We start from the raw sequence: 17,526 nt of genomic DNA on the forward strand, positions 1-17,526 counted from the left end.
AACCCAGGGTCACGAGAACGATTAGTAATTGGCTACAGGTTTTTCAGTCCTGGGTCAGAAACATCCCGACCGTGGTCCTGAAATGTTCATTTATCAATACCTAATTTATAGTTCCTATAAACTCACGGTGGTTATGGGTGTAGTTGGTATTAGGATTTTCAGCGTCGGCTTGCCCCTACACCCTGGCATTGGTTTGGATGTCCAAGCCATGGATTTCTGGCTTAGGTTAATGACCGTACAGAAGCCAGTATACCACTTTTCAATCCACGGCCACTGTGCCGGGAGCTTCACAAGGTCCAGCCATGGTGGCCGTGCGCCGCCCAGGAGCGTGTTGGTTGTTTAATGATTGACACTTCCGGTTCTTTGGGTTATGCAATACTAGCACGAGTGTTCTGCTTGTTGCGGATCCATTTGGCTGTTAGATGCACTCACTCTCCTTCCAAGGTCCTCGGTAAAATGGTACAAATGTCTCAGACGACCCCGGTAAAGGTATCAGAGATGCCCCTTGTGGCTTGACAAATATCCCAATAAGGATGTGGCTGGTCATATCAGTTTTGTATTTTTCTTTCACTTTATTTATTCCATTTAATTTTCCTAATTGCTTCCTTATTGTCGCTACAAGGAACGGAACCGGGTAAATTTCAATTGATACACCACCTACTGTATTTCACCCACACGGCGGGTCTGTTAATCATGGTATCCCTCCTGAGTAAGCTTTGATTTCTGTGTCTTTTTACAGTGTAATTTCTCTTATACGGGAGTTCGGACGCAGTGCACTTTTGCTTAATCTGATATCGAATCTGTGTTTTGTCCGTTACCTGTTCATCCGTACTGTTCCATAGTTTGGGTTGTTGCATGTATGGCAATTTTTGTTGTGATTCTTGACTTCCCATGGGATGCTTTATGTCATTCCATTATTTTGAACTCTTCAGTTCATTTCTTCAATGGGTGCGGTGGTGTGAGACGGTCTCAAAATTTGTCACTCACTACTTGATGATTTTCTTTAATTGCTCTAGTGACTTCGATGAATGCAAACAATTTTTGACATTTTTTAAGTTGATATTGAGTTTGTTGTCCCTTTGCCCCCAAACAAACGTAGGGCACGAAAGATTCAGACCCTGCTTCAATTGAGTGTGGGTTTTGTTTTTGTACGGTGCAGCTTAAAGGGATTTTCTACATACCATGAAAATACATTCACTTTGTCTAATTGTAATTCTGTTGGACAATTTTGTTGCTTATGTGATGTTATATTACTGAACGGCAGCATTAGAGAGGTCAGAATTACAGCCCGAGCTAATTAGAATTACAGGCATAGTATAGTTATAAGTATTTGTGTCTTTTCAGGAAAGTTACATTGCGCCAAATGCAGTTCACCGCCTCTCATTGTCCACTAGGGGCGCTTCACCCTGACCACAGGATTCATAAGTCCACCAGAAGGGCGCTTCACCCTGACCACAGGATTACGTATTACTTCTGACTTACTGATTTGGTCTCAATTCCTTTTCACCTTAATGAGTGCATGTTCAACATGTGTTCTGTGGTGTCTAACCAGGTTTTATTTTTGCTCACCAATGCGTCTTTTTTCTGATGGTTTTAGCGCTGTTTTTGGCAATCAGTGGTGCCGGGGCACCTGGCCCTCACCTTGTTAACTTTTTGTTTTACTGCTAATTTTCCCTTTCAGAATCGTTCCCTATTGTCATTGCTGTGGAGTTTTGCCACAAGTCACTAGCCAACTGTAATATTTTGTTTCTGTTACTCTGCATACAATACACATTTGGATCCGAGCATGGGCTACGGGTTCTCAGAGTAATGCCCCATATTGATTGTCTCGTTTCTGTTTGCAGGATTTTTCAGCTGGTACCCAATGCCAGCCCGGTGGGTTGCCATTGCCACACCGCTGCGAGATCTTGTCGGGACCAACTCCTGACAGAGATTAGGACTTCAGATCCCCCTTCAAAGTGGCAACTTTATGGATAGGCGTGAAACAGTGGTTAGGTATAGGTATGCTGGTAGCTGGTCCCTCGGTTCTGATAACTTTACCTGTTCGGAGGTTACCCTCTAATATTTGATGCACCTTTATAACTTTGGTTCTTCCGCCTCTGTAGCCCAGAAGCATTTATTTGTATTTTGTTTCTTTTTTGATGGGATGTTCTACGTTACTAAATCTTGTTATTTGCAAATCCCTTTAATGGCTGGTTTAAGTCCCACCAATCCATAGATAAGAGGCATCCCAATTTTTTTTTTTTTACCTGATGCTTCTTCAGTTAATCGACTATGCAGGCTGTTTGTTCAATCCCACGGGAGATATCCCTGTTGTCCACAACCTTTAACTTGGCCTTTTCTGGGCCCTCAGAGTCAGCGAACTCGCCACACCGTCCAAGAATAGTTTTGTTGCCTTCAATTGTGTGCCATACTACTTATTGACCCTTCATGCGTATCCGCATTCAGGAGCCCAAACTGACCAAGTGGCCAGAGATTCTGGGATTAGACTGTTTCTTCCCCTGGCCCTACCTGCCCTTTGCGTTTGATGGAATTTTCATTTGTCGGTCTACTGGTACCTCACTGTTAGTTTATTAGGATGGTTCCCCCTTACTAGGTACCAGTTTACCGCTCCTTTTCTCAGTGCTGCCTCACCGCTTGCGGTTTTTTAACCCCCTGATCACTTTGGGACTCATTCCTTTTCATTGTGGCAGCCACTGAGGCTGCCAGGGCGGGCTTTATCAGACTCTGATATACAGTGCATATTGGTAAATTGCGCTCTGCTTTTTTGTCAGATATGCACCGCACGATTTATTGCAGGAAGTAACCAATTTTATAGCACATTTACTTTAATTTCTTTAAAGGTTCGGCATTGCTATAAAAAAAAAAAAAAAAAAAAGGTTTTTGGATTGTTGGCAATTTCTACGTGTTTTGGGCTGTTCAGAGAGCTGGTAACAGTCGCAATCTTGGATTCTACTCTGTCGAACTGCTTAGTGGTTGGGTTCGAGGCCTGAGATGGCTCAGGTCTTGTTGGATGTGGTTGCCATCAGCAGGCGGTTGTCTGCTCCGATGATTTTAGTTGGAAGGTGACAACCGAAGGTTAATGCTTCAAGATGGTGTGCTCTTGGCAGATATCGGTCTGGATACAATTTTATCTATGATCCAGGGCGGCCTGGAGCAAGCCTTTTTTCCAAATGGTGGGGGTCGGAGTTCAGTTTGAGACTGGTCTCCTCCTTGGCATGTGTCAACAGCATTCTGGTGAGAGAGCGGAAGTCCTTGGTCCTGTGGTAGAGTGTCCCTTCTCACCTGGAGTCAAGTTATGTTTTACAAGTTCTAAAGAGTTTGGAAAAAGTTTATAAAATATGTATTACAAGTTTTAATGAGTTTGGAAAAGTTTGTAAAATAATAATATATCAGTAAAGCTGTGACCGATATCTGCCAACAAAATGGTGTCTGTCTTTATTTCATTAGGACGGGCCTTTATTTGGATGCAATGGTTCTTTGTTTTTGTCTGTGCAGTCTGGTGGGCAGTGTAGTGCATAATGAAACTGCCCCAGACTGTGCAGCAAGGGGTTAACCCCAATACTGGTTTTGTCCAGCCCCCTCTCCCGTCCAGGCCCTGCTCTTCCTGTGTTTGGGAGGGGACTCCGTCCTGGCCCCTCCCGAATTCCCAATCCCACCTATAGGGTGTAATTTCTACCTATATATTGGGGTCTGGGCCGGTGTCCGGCCTCTTCCCCTGGTATCCCAGGATCCGGAGCAGCTCTCCCTCCCTCCCTCCCTATTGTTAATGCTTGTTTTTTACTTGTTTTTCTTTTTGGTAACAGTTTCTAAATGTTTGTACAGTGAAGTCACAGCAGCATGTGTCAACAGCATTCTGGTGAGAGAGCGGAAGTCCTTGGTCCTGTGGTAGAGTGTCCCTTCTCACCTGGAGTCAAGTTATGTTTTACAAGTTCTAAAGAGTTTGGAAAAAGTTTATAAAATATGTATTACAAGTTTTAATGAGTTTGGAAAAGTTTGTACAATAATAATATATCAGTAAAGCTGTGACCGATATCTGCCAACAAAATGGTGTCTGTCTTTATTTCATTAGGACGGGCCTTTATTTGGATGCAATGGTTCTTTGTTTTTGTCTGTGCAGTCTGGGAAACTTCAACAGACATAATGTTCTGCGACTGTACTTTTATTAAGTCCATTGCCTGCACTGCTTTTACTCCCAGTATTGGTACATGGTTCCCACTATGCAGCACGGTAAATTCAATTCTGTAACTTTTCCTGTTACATGGGTTCTGTATTTTGAGCTTACATGTCCCATAGGTTTCAGAACACTTTTGTTGTACAGTACATCACCAGTACCTTGTCCGTTGGCTCAATGGAAACCTGTTTGTTCAGCAGAGCACTTGGAATTACATTGCAGCTTGCTCCACAATCCAGCTGCAATCTAATGGGCTTCTCATCCAACAGGAAGGTTGCATAGAGCTGCTTGCATCCTTGACTACTGGCTGCCTGATTACATTGACATTCTCTGTTGCATGCCACAGCTGTAGCCATGTACTGTCCTCTAAACTGTCAGTATCTTGTGTCACAATGTGGACCTGTTTATGCTGTTTGCCTGTTCCCAGCCTGCAGACAGCTGAGAAATGATTCTTCTTGCCACATAATTTGCAGGTTTCGCCATATGCTGCACACTTGGTCTTGTCTCTCTCATGTCTCTTACCACAATATTTGCAGTGGATCATGCTTATAGGGGAGCTTGGTCTTCTCTTTCCTTTCATAGATACTGCATATACCTTATCATCATCATTATCAGTAGTGCCTGCCATCATCTTCAGGCTGTGTTTTGTCAGCTCTGCAACCCTGCACAATTACATGAGTAGCACCCAGGGATATGGGGTACTATGTTACGGGCAGTGTCTGTATTGGGAATGTCATGGTGGTGGCCATTACCTGGTTCTGTGTCCTGGGCCCTTTTTGTAATGGGGATATTTACAGGGGAGAATATGATAATGTTCACTTGTGACGCCACTTGCGGTGTTGCAGCTAAGTGTAGGGAGCTGCCGCTGCAGAATGTCTCTACTGGGGCTGATGGTATTAGCAGCTAGTATGGTAGTCCCTCTGTACCGCCCTCATTCCAGCAGCCATGCTGCTCGGATCCGGATCTGCGGTATGGCTCGAGGGACTCTACCGGACCCAGGTGTCATGCGGACACTTTGAATAAAAATGGGACGTAATTGTACGGGATTTGTTAGAAACTGTCTGTGACGCCACCCATGGTGTGTGGTGAGATGTAGCACTACCGCTGCTGCTGTGGGACTCCTGGGGGCGATGGGCTGACAGCTGGATGTTAACCCCTCCGTGGGCAGCGATGGATGCCCCAGGGCCCAATGTCTCTGTACAGGGGATGATAACAGCACAGGCCGATGCATCCGGTCAGACCGGGGATGTTACTCACAGTTGAATAAATCACACAAGTCCTTTGGTAAAGCAAGGTGATGGTGGCCGGTTGCTGCGGACGGGTGTATCTGCTCCCACACCCGGGCCGGTGGTCAATGCCCCTTTCCTCTGCACTGTGTTTTTGGTGGTGGACTTCCCGGTGTGTAACGCAGGAGTCCGCTCCTGGTCCTTTGGATGGGAGCCGTGCCTGTCAGACGCGGACCAGTGGGATCTACCGGGCCCTAGCGGATGCCCTATCCTTCTCTGTGGGTGGTTGTCTACTTTTCGGGACTTAGGTTGGGACAGGACTTAAAATCCTGCCCTCAACTGGTTAATTAGCTAGGCAGGTCCTGGCTTCACGGTCAAAGTACCCCCTTTGTGCACGGTTTCCAGGTCGGTTCTCCGGTGTCGGTACCGGCGGGCTACAACCCTGCCCTGGTCCACCTCGGATCTCCGCAGTCGTCTTCCCATCCCCTGCTGCCGCTGACCACTGTCTGCCACCTAGCCAAGGTGTCAGGGCTCCGACCCTGGCACCTGTCAGCTTCAACTCCAAACTAAACTTTGACTTCCACTAAACTAAACTAAACTGACTGTTTTCCCGCCCCGGGCTCTCTAGACCCCTAGGTGGGCGTTCTCCTTCCACCTAGTCCTGCCCACTGGTGTGTCTGTCCTTCCCTGAGAGGGGTGACTAGGGTTCCATGTCCGCTGATCTAACTCTGTGTGGGAGCGGTGTTATGCGGGGCCTAAAACTGTGTGACTACCTGGTTTTGCCAGGGCGTCACACCTCCACAAGTAGGGTTTTGCCCCAGAGGGTGTATGGTGCAGTGGGCGTCGGAAGAAGGTAGTCCACACAGATGTTCAGTGCAACTGGTTTACTCACTTTCTGTAGAAGATGTTAACTAGTTGCCCGAGGCCGGCTGGTTTTGCCTCCAGGTCCCCTTCGCTCCAGTGCCAGTCTGGCTTTCTGGTATCTTCCTCCCCTGCACCTGTCTCTGGTAAGTGGGTCACCGTGATTTAGAACACTGGGGGTCCCTATTCTGTGGTTTGCCCACTTCTGTCCGCCTGACGGTAGCGTGAACCCTGTGGGGTTGGAGTCTCTGGTCCTGTCCCGATTCTCCCTTTGCTACTGAGTCTTCGGATTCGTTAGGGTCAGCAAGGTCCTTGATGGTACCCTTTGCTGTGCAGATGTTAATAAGTTGGCTTGAAGCTCTTTCCCGTCCTAGGGTCCTGTACCCCGTCAATGCGTAGTTCCGGGAGTACTCCACCATACTCCACCGGCAACCACTTCTCCTGGGTACCAGGTCACCATCAACCCAAGTCAGGATGTTACTTTGCTTCCACCTCCACACTCCTGCGGTCTGACACTTTCAACAGTCACCCACGTTCTGACTCCTGTCTTCTGGACTACTCTCCACAGTCTGCCCCTCCCACCTGGTTAACCAGTGGACTGGAGTGGCTCCACCTCTAGGCGGCCATCCATTGGTCCCACACTAGCTGGGTACCATTGTATCTGGGATTGTTGGGGAAAACTGGGATTACCTGGGTTTTTGTTGGTACCGGCACTGGGGTTCTGGGTCCCGAAGGGGGTAGGCCCTGCATCCCTGTGGGGATGCAGAACCTTGTAGCACCCTAATGGTTTCAGGGGCATTACACATGCATCTATCCAAGTTCATCTTTTCCTCTCTGAGTAATCTTGCTCTGAGGCGAGTATCTTTGATGCCACATACAATTCTGTCTCTTATGAGGCTATCTCTGATTTCCCCAAAGCCACATGTTGCAGCCAATGTCCTCAGCTCTGTCACATATCTGTCTAGATTTTCTCCATCCGCCTGCTGTCTTGTGAAAAACTTGTATCTCTCCTCAGTCTCATTTCTCTTCGGGTCACAGTGCTTATCAAATGCCTCCACAATGTCTGCTAGGACAAGGTGGTCTGTGTCTGGCAGTAAGGTCTGGGCTAGTTTTCTATCTTTTTCCCCAATTAAGTAATAAAACAGCTTTACTTTACGTTTGTCATCACTGGGGGCCACTGTCAGATCCACATACAGAGTAAACTCCTCTTTCCAGTGTCTCCATGTCTGGGATAGATTACATGATGAGACATCCAGTTTCTGAGGGGGCTTCAGACCAGTCTCCATCTTGTAGTAATGACAGGAAATCTGTACTCACAGTTGCTATGATGTTCTGTACAGTCCCAGTCTCACACACACGCTCTGAGGATTTGCAGGTGTCACATGAAGGTTCTGTGCCCAGCTGCCACCATGTTCTGTTGCTGTGTCTCTCAGTAATCACACTTAGTGGGGATCTTCAGGCTATTTATTAAGCTGGGTTTACACACTGCAACATCGCAAAGGACATCGCTGTAACGTCACCGGTTTTGTGACGTAACAGCGACCTCCCTAAGTCTCTGTTGAGTCGCTGGTGAGCTGTCAAACAGGCAAACCTGGCCAACAACGCAACAGCGATCCGGACCTGCAGAGCGACCTAGCTGGTTGTTGGGGACGTTGATAAGCAGCTTTTTGAAAGGGAAGTTGCTAACAAAGTCGCTGCAAAGTCTTTCACACACTGAAACTTTGTAGCGATGCATGCTGCACAGCGGGAAACAAAGGACCTAGGAATGGTCCTGAACGATTTGTAACGATTACAACTTCACAGCAGGGGCCGGGTCGCTGATAGGTTTCACACACTGCAACATCGCAAACAACATCGCTATTGCGTCACAAAACCGGTGACGTTACAGCGATGTCCTTTGCGATGTTGCAGTGTGTAAACCCAGCTTTAGGCTTCTGCCACACTCACGTGAAATTCACGCACGTGCCGAGAGACACGTATTTTCCCTGCGTGTTGCGTGCAGGTAAGTACGTGTCTCTGGTACGTGCGTGACACGTGTGTTCTACGTGTGCTATCCGCGATAGCACACGTAGAATCAGTAATTATTATACTCACCTGGTCCTCCCTGCTGTCCGCGCTGCTGTCCGTGGTGCTGATCCTCGGTCTCCAGCCCTCTCGTCTCCCCGCTGCTGCTGCTGCCAGGCAGTGAAGTGAATATTCTATGAGATTAATGAGCGGCGGTCGGCAGCAAGAGGCAGCAGCGGCGGAGACAGGAGGGCTGGAGAAGGTGAGTTAATGTTTTTTATTTTTTTCCCTGACATGTGTGTTTACTCCGGCGCGTGTCACACGGGACCGCATCCACACTACACCCGTGTGGTACGGGTGCGGGCCGTGTAACACCCGTGCTGCCGGAGAAAACACTGACATGTCAGCGCTTTGAAAATCGCACACACGTACAAACGCACACGGACACACGTTCCGTGTGGTTTTACGTGTGTGTGCCTGCTACCATAGGGTAGCATTGCTGTACATGTCTCCGTGCCGCCGGTACGTGTAAAAAATGCCAAACACGTGCCGGAGGCACGGATGTGTGGCAGAGGCCTTAGGTGGTATTGTCAGCCATAACATCTCTCCCTGCTGCCTGCACTCTGTCTGCAGTACCAGCGAGTTCCCACTTGCTTGTGGTGCACACATACAAGTAGTGAGACCCCTAGAGACCCCTAGAGGCCATACAACATATAAAATATTGCTACACTCTGTACCCTACAAAGCCTATGCAGACAATGCAAAAACTTCCAAATAATAGAAGGAAGAGGGACTCTAATACACCCTGTATAAGGCTATGTGTCCACGTAGAATGTACCTGCGGATTTTTGTGCCTCAAAATCCGCAGCTTTCCCCCAGAATCCGCACCTGCGGATTTGACGCGGATTTGACGCGGATTTGACGCGGATTTGACGCGGATTTGACGCGGATTTCGATGCGGATTTTGATGCGGATTTTGATGCGGATTTTGTCCATTGTACTCTACTGTGTTTCTGAATAAAGCTTAGTCTGTTTTGAAGGAAAAAAAAAAGGCTCTTTATGTCATTTCCTGTCCCAACCCTCCTTTCTTCTCCATTATCCATTTTGTTAGCAGTCTCACAAAGTGTGCTTATTTCAAAATGTCCAGTGAAAGACAACAACCACGGCTGAACAATGTAAACAGGAATCTGCTGATATTGACAGCACTACGTATCCTACGTCGACGAAGAAGAGTATGTACCATGTATACTATTTTTTATACGGCTTTTTTATGTATCCTACATTTTAACATATGTAATGTGCTTGTTATCCATGACACTGAAAGAGTTTTTATTTCATGCTAGGCACAAATTCGTACTAAGAAGATGTGGGTGCACCCCCTTATCCTTGAAAGGACTTCTAAAGGGCATTTTGCTGTATTATATCAAGACTTGCGAAGGTTTGTATTTTTTAAACTTTATATCTGTTTTTTTCATCCCAAAAATAAAATTTTATTTATTTTTTTTAATTTTTTATTAGATATGAAGACAAATTCAAACAATTTTGCCGGCTTTCAATACAAAGTTTTGATAACCTCCTTGCCATTGTGGGCGACGATTTGAGGAAGCAGGATACCATCATGCGTAAATCGATTGCTGCTGAACAACGGCTGCTCATCACCTTGCGGTACGTAGAGTCAAATAAAAATAGACACTGTGGCATGACACCAACTCACTGTCTGCAGTCCCGTACATATTTTAAAATGTGATATATATTATTATTATTTTTATTTATTTATAGAGCACCATTAATTCCATGGTGCTGTACATGAGAAGGGGGTTACATACAAAATACGTATACAAGTTACAGTAGACAGACTAGTACAGAGGGAAGAGGGCCCTACCCTTGCGGGCTTACATTCTATAGGATTATGGGGAGGAGACAATAGGTGGGGTGTAGGTCAGGCGGCGGCTCCGCACGGTGGTCGGGCGGCAGCTCCGCACGGTGGTCGGGCGGCAGCGAGTTCATTGTAGATTGTAGGCATTTCTGAACAGGTGCGTTTTCAGGTTCCGTTTGAAGTTTGCAAGGGTAGGGGATAGTCTGACGTGTTGAGGCAGCGAGTTCCAGGAGACTGGGGATGCTCGGGAGAAGTCTTGGAGTCGGTTGCGTGAGGAGCGAATGAGAGAGGAGGAGAGGAGGAGATCTTGGGAGGACCGGAGGTGACGTGTTGGAGTGTAGTGGGAGAGTAGTTCGGAGATGTACGGAGGGGAAAGATTATGCACAGTTTTGTAGGTCAGCGTTAGAAGTTTGAATTGGATACGGTGGAAGATTGGAAGCCAGTGGAGGGACATGCAGAGGGGAGAAGCGGGGTGGTATTGAGGAGAGAGGTGGATAAGTCGGGCAGCAGAGTTAAGGATGGACTGGAGAGGGGCGAGCGTGTTGGCAGGGAGGCCACAGAGGAGGATGTTACAGTAGTCGAGGCGGGAGATTATGAGGGCATGCACTAGCATTTTAGTAGATTGCAAATTGAGGAAAGGGCGGATTCTGGAAATATTTTTGAGTTGAAGACGGCAGGAGGTGGTGAGGGACTGGATGTGTGGTATGAAGGATAAGGCAGAGTCAAAGGTCACTCCGAGGCAGCGAACACTCCGAGGCAGCGAACATATATATACAAAGATATATACTGAAATACATGATTTTAAACACACTCAATGTGTACTTTCAAATTGATGTGTTTAAATCTATTGTCTATACATTTAAAAAAAAAAAATACACATATATATACATATTTTTATATATATATATATATATATTAAAATTTGTATATAAAATGGATGTTACATGATGTTTGTAAATATATATATATATGTAAATATATTGTAATATATATATATATCTATCTATATATGTGTAGATATTAAAACAGACATATTTTCCCATTCTTCTTGGTCATACTGTGGTTATTACATGTAACGCAGGGCACCAACTCCTGTGGAATTGAAAGGCTTGAAGGACTATTTATTCAGGTTCTTAAAATGTACCTGTTTAACTTTTATTTGTACTACAAACAAACCTCTGCTCGACATTCTATGAAACAGCCACATCCTCATGATCTTTAAAAAATTGGTGTTTACTAACGGCCATAACTGCTGGCCATTTTAATTTCACGTTGAATGTCCTGTCAGGGCCCCTTTTTCCTTGCCTTGTAAGCCATGATATGGCTTCCTTTGAATGTCAGCTGTTCAACAAGCCTTTGTATGTCTAAAAAAAAAAGTAGCCCATATACACATTTCATTTGTCTGTTCTTCAGTTTGATCACTTTCAAAAGGTACATGTTTAGAAACATAAAGTTTGTGGGCTATAAAAGCTAAAAGTGAATTCATGATGTTAAATCAACTTGAACAGTTTGGTTCTGTTCTGATTTTAATTTTCCCTTTTTTTTTTTTTCCCTCCCTCTTTTGTTTTGCAGATTTTTGGCCACAGGAGAGAGCTACACATCACTGCACCTCCAATTCAGGGTTGGTAAAACAACCATTTCCAGAATTGTGAGGTGCACATGTGGCGTTATCTGGCAGAAATTGCAGCCCATCGTGATGCCTTCGCCTACCGAGGAGACTTGGCTGCAGGTCGCAGCAGGCTTTCACGATGTAGCCAATTTCCCAAACTGTATAGGTGCCGTTGATGGCAAACATGTTAGGGTTCAACAGCCACCGCGATCAGGATCTGTTTTCTTTAATTATAAGAAATATTTTTCCGTGATCCTCATGGCGGTGGCTGATGCCCATTACCAATTTGTTGCCATTGATGTAGGTGCTTATGGCAGTACTGGGGATTCTCGGGTGTTGCGATCTTCTCAGATTGGGCTGCAAATTCTTCAAGAAGGCGCTACGCTCCCAGCCCCACGACCTTTGCCGGGCTCCACAGATCCAGTTCCCTTTGTGATGGTATCGGATGAGGCATTTCCTTTGCTACCCAACCTGCTGCGCCCATACCCACGAAGAGGACTGAATACCCGGCGGAGGATTTTTAATTATAGGCTGAGCCGTGCACGAAGATATGTGGAGTGCACCTTTGGGATAATGACAAGTCAGTGGAGGATCTTTCACACAGCCATCCAGTTGGATGTCCGAACAGTGGACACGGTGATTAAGGCCTGCTGTGTACTCCACAATTACGTGCGTAAGTACAGCAATGAATTAGTGGAGGATACACAGCAGGCCTTACTCAATCCAGTGGTGAATGTGTCTTCTGGTCGGCCAAACAGCTTGGGTGTCTGGGTGAGAGAGACCTTCACTGATTATTTCATGAGTCCTGAAGGTGCCGTGCACTGGCAATACTCCTGTGTTGGTGATGTGCAGCCGGACCAGCAGAACTTGGCGTGATACAATAACCATGTTGATTAAGATGGAAGTTGACAAAGAAATTATTGTTTGCAATTTTTTGTCCATCATTTCTTGAAGTTTGTCTACAATTTTAAAATAAAATTTTCTGTTATGGCATGCTGTTGTCTGTGTTAATATTTGTCCGAAATGTATTGATAATGCTGTAAAACTTGGTGTAAACTGCTGCCTCAGTACATTTTTTTGTGTTACATTTTCATAGACAATTTGAAATATATTACAAGAGTTATTTGCAAACACTATCCATGAACAATTTTCGATGTTTGCAGCTATATCCTAAATTTAGATAACAATCGAGGTGATTTTGGGTTTCTTTGACTGTGGACCATGTAATGTTAAAGCACCAATACAACCAAATGTTAACAATTTTTTATTTTAGAACTGTGCAAACAAAATAATTAAGTGCAAAAGTAGCAATGAAAACATTGACATTTTATATAAATAATTACACAAAATAATACTTTTTCCGTATAGTGTCGGAAAAGATAGTGAAATATCCTTGTGTTTTTCAAATACAACATTAAAAAATAAGACACCCAAACACATAACAATAGGATAAGTTGAGCCCTCAGTAGAGGTATAGTGTAAGGGCAACGTATTACAGATGAAATAATACGTTGCCCTTACCCTATACATCTGTATCGGGGGCCAACTGATCCTAGTGTTATGGGTTTGGGGTTTTTTTGGGCTATTTTAATTAGAGTTTGGCTAATTTGAGAACCGGCTATTTTTTTGGAAAGAAAATGATCAAAGGTGGAATAAATCTTGGCTATAACTATAGCCACACATTGGCTCAGAACCCCTAGCCATGCTTTGACCCGATCGATCAGGGATCTGGGTTTGAGTACCAGAACCCCCCTCAACCACAGATGAATGATATACCATTCTCTGTTGAGAGTAGGCTGTTGGGGGTGTTTGGTAATAATTTGGCATAGGTTCAGGCCGGGACGGTGCACGTTGCACTAGGGTTGCAGGGGCAGCCTCTGCATCCCAAATTGTTGTAAGGCCATTATCTATCCTTGCCAAGGATGGATGTGGGGAGTCACGTTCAAAATGCTCAAACAGTGAGCACATTGCTCCCATCAATGTGTTTTTCTTTTTGGGATTCATTGCCTCCATCCTTCCTGCAAAACTAGACAAAAATTTAACTGTGTCACTTTCATAGGCACTTTTTTTAATAAGATTGACTGTTTCAAGAGTCAGCTCATCCGAAACATCATCTTCACCAGATTTTGCTAGCAGTCTTCTCTTATTTTTCTTTTTACGACCAAGTGCAAAGCGAGTCGATGGCACCGGTTCATCAGACCTGGTTGACAATTGCCCCTCCTCCATGGCAGAGTTCGCAGAAGTTGTTGGCATGTTTTCTGCTGACTCTGAGGCCCTGTAACAACTGTTTGAGGCACTGGAAGCTGCTTCAGGGTCCCTGTGTGCCACTGGCTCTGTGTCACTGCCTGGCCCCTCTCGATCTTCAGCCATGCACTCAGCTTGGGGAAGTGGGTTCACATTTCCCTCGGTGCTGTAAGTGAATAAAATATTTTTAATAAATAGAATAAAAAACAAATTTAAAAACATATATAAACTTTTTAAAAAACAGATTACCTCCTTAATCTGCGACTGGTGGACAGGAATTGTAATTCATAGTAATATAGACACTTTTTTGCTGGTGACATACCACTCTTGGAACTGTTATGTATGAATTTGTAGAAACGGTCTTTGACTGTTCGCCAGCGTTTGCGAACATCTTCTTCTAAAAATTAAACAAATAAAAAAGATGAGCCAATGACTCCATAGGCCATGTCAACCATTTTTTGTCTAAAAAGTATTCAACATCAGTGTTTGTAATAATCCACTTTTTTTTTTATTTTAAAGATTTAAACAAAATTTACGTTTTGTCTGCCTTCTCTCCTACTTTTCTAACCCACAAGATCCTTTATTAACACTGATTTAGTGGGTGAACATGCACGGATTTACAACAATCATGTTTTAATTTCACTAAAATTGCTTCTGGTTTGGAACTTGTTCGGAGTATACAAACTTACCAATTTTCCGCTGGAGGGAGGCCGGGGCACTTTCAAAAAGTGGAAAAAGCTCATTCACTATTCTCTGCCAGCACCTATGCCGATATTGCCGATCACTATATGCGGGGTCAATCGGGTCCCATATAGCGGGCATACTCTCAACCTGTAATGTGAAACATATGTTTATAGTGCATGATTTTGCAAAGTAGATAAATTCCAATAATGCCAACAATAGGAACAGACATCATCCAAAATATACAGTGTACACTGGCTAAGGTACTATATTATCCACTGCATCCCCACGATCAATAACTTTTTTGGCAGACCAGTGTATATTGGCACGTTTTGCACATTTCTTTAGATGGAAACGGATTTCCCCACACAGATTAATATTTATTTAGTATTATCGATTTTTTGGTTTGTTAAAATGTTTTAAACAAGGGTGGCACGTTATGTGACCTATGATTCTGGGCTAATAAAGGGGCAGAAATGTTTAAAGGGAACCTGTCGCCATTTTTGTTTTTAAAAAGCTGCGGGCAACACCACTGTGCTCTTATATACAGCGTTTTAACAGACTGTATATAATAACCCAGTGGTGGTGGCCGCATCTTACAGCCAATAAATGTGTTGCCATGTTCCCTTTCACTGGTATTTTTACCCCAAAAAAAAAAAATGTGCTCCGCTGTATTTTCACTGTCCAGCCCGATGCAAGCAAGCAACTGAGGGCTGTGCTTCTCAGCGAGATAAGGCTGAAGCATTCTCTGCCCCTCCCGCTGAGAAAAACAGTCCTCAGCTGCCCCTGAAAATGGCGGCTCCGTTGTGGAGCGCCATTCTCAGGTGCTGCACCGAGGCTCATCCAGCTGCCCTGATGCATTTGGCTGGCTGGGTAATCTGAAGGGGTTAATGCCAGTTTTGTGCAAACTGGCACTAAGCCCGAGGTTCATAATGTCATGCCTGTGTAGACACGGCCATTATGAACCTCCGTTTGGTAATAAAGAAAAGAAAAAACATTTTTTAAAAATTTTTATTTGAAAGCAAAACACACACACATCCCTGATTGCCATCTTTATTACTCCCTGATTTCCCCGACGATAATCCATGACGGCTCCGATGTGCACCCGGCTGACCCGGGCTCTGACGTCAGAGCCCGGGTCAGCTGACTTAATTCGCGAGCGCGGGCGGGTCAGCTGACTGCACACCGACCAGCTGATGTGCCGGGCTCCGATGTGAACTCATGTGACCCGGGCACGGACGTCAGCCGGTACCAGCAGACGGAAGAGAGCTTTGCAGCATCTCAAACACTGATGGCTGCTGGGACCGGCTGACGTCCGTGCCCGGGTCACATGACTGCACATCGTCAGCTGACCCGCCCGCGCTCGCGAATTAAGTCAGCTGACCCGGGCTCTGACGTCAGAGCCCGGGTCAGCTGACTTAATTCGCGAGCGCGGGCGGGTCAGCTGACTGCACACCGACCAGCTGATGTGCCGGGCTCCGATGTGAACTCATGTGACACGGGCACGGACGTCAGCCGGTACCAGCAGCCGGATGAGAGCTTTGCAGCATCTCAAACACTGATGGCTGCTGGGACCGGCTGACGTCCGTGCCCGGGTCACATGACTGCACATCGTCAGCTGACCCGCCCGCGCTCGCGAATTAAGTCAGCTGACCCGGGCTCTGACGTCAGTGCCCGGGTCAGCCGGGTGCACATCGGAGCCCGGCTCGGAGCCGTCATGGATTATCGTCGGGGAAATCAGGGAGTAATAAAGATGGCAATCAGGGATGTGTGTGTGTTTTGCTTTCAAATAAAAAATTTTAAAAAGTGTTTTTTCTTTTCTTTATTACCAAACGGAGGTTCATAATGGCCGTGTCTACACAGGCATGACATTATGAACCTCGGGCTTAGTGCCAGTTTGCACAAAACTGGCATTAACCCCTTCAGATTACCCAGCCAGCCAAATGCATCAGGGCGGCTGGATGAGCCTCGGTGCAGCACCTGAGAATGGCGCTCCACAACGGAGCCGCCATTTTCAGGGGCAGCTGAGGACTGTTTTTCTCAGCGGGAGGGGCAGAGAATGCTTCAGCCTTATCTCGCTGAGAAGCACAGCCCTCAGTTGCTTGCTTGCATCGGGCTGGACAGTGAAAATACAGCGGAGCACATTTTTTTTTTTTTAAAATGAATTGTGAAAAAAGACCTGGGATCCTGTTTTGCCAGCTAAAAGCAAGCAGCCTGTAACTAGCTGCTTTTAGCTGGCAATCCAGAGTCCGGAAAACACATGAAATAAAACACACAAACACACAAGTAGGGAAATAAAAACAAGTTTTATTTAACCCTATACAGACATACTTACCAACTGGATGAGCTTCTCAACATCTAGCCGCATACGCTCGTACCAAGACATTCTAAGCACAGCCAGGAATACACTGCCACTACACTACACTACAAAATGGTGAAACTTCCTCTTCCTGAAATATCCTACATCACTTCCTGCGGATTTGTTTGCGAAATCCGCACCAAATCCGCAGGAAAAAGAGCCTGTGGGAACAGACTTGCGGATTTCTTGCGGATTTTACACCTTGCATTGACTTGCATGGGAAAAATCCGCACCAAAATCCGCAACAATAATTGACATGCTGCAGTTTGTTCCGCATCAAAATCCGCGGCAAATCCGCAGCGGAAAAATCCGCAGCATGGGCACAGCATTTCCAAAATGCCATTGAAATGGCTTGGAAGTGCTGCTGCTGCAGTTTTTCGGGAAATCCGCGGCAAATCCGCGGCAAAATCCGCGCAAAATCCGCGGTAAATCCTGTAGCGTGGGCACATAGCCTTAGGGTAAGAACGCACTTTGCTTTTTTGCTGCTTTTTC

General features: G+C 45.6%; 1 protein-coding gene and 1 long non-coding RNA gene across 2 annotated transcripts; one reads left to right on the forward strand and one right to left on the reverse strand.

The window, feature by feature from the left end:
- Nucleotides 1–9,243: 9,243 nt before the first annotated feature.
- LOC142309981 (uncharacterized) lies at nt 9,244–9,924 on the forward strand. Its single transcript, XR_012754046.1, has 3 exons — nt 9,244–9,497; nt 9,609–9,703; nt 9,784–9,924. It is a non-coding gene; the product is annotated as an uncharacterized LOC142309981 (long non-coding RNA).
- Nucleotides 9,925–13,036: 3,112 nt separating this feature from the next.
- LOC142309982 (uncharacterized) lies at nt 13,037–17,087 on the reverse strand. The gene is made up of 4 exons (XM_075347462.1): nt 17,011–17,087; nt 14,684–14,825; nt 14,244–14,391; nt 13,037–14,160 (listed from the first exon to the last, which is right to left on the reverse strand). Exons 1-4 carry the CDS (start codon nt 17,059–17,061, stop codon nt 13,392–13,394), a joined length of 1,110 nt encoding a protein of 369 aa, XP_075203577.1. The 5' UTR covers nt 17,062–17,087; the 3' UTR covers nt 13,037–13,391.
- Between the last annotated feature and the right edge of the window lie 439 nt (nt 17,088–17,526).

The sequence above is a fragment of the Anomaloglossus baeobatrachus genome, chromosome 5 (assembly GCF_048569485.1).
Source record: "Anomaloglossus baeobatrachus isolate aAnoBae1 chromosome 5, aAnoBae1.hap1, whole genome shotgun sequence".
NCBI classification, from domain to species: Eukaryota; Metazoa; Chordata; class Amphibia; order Anura; family Aromobatidae; genus Anomaloglossus; species Anomaloglossus baeobatrachus.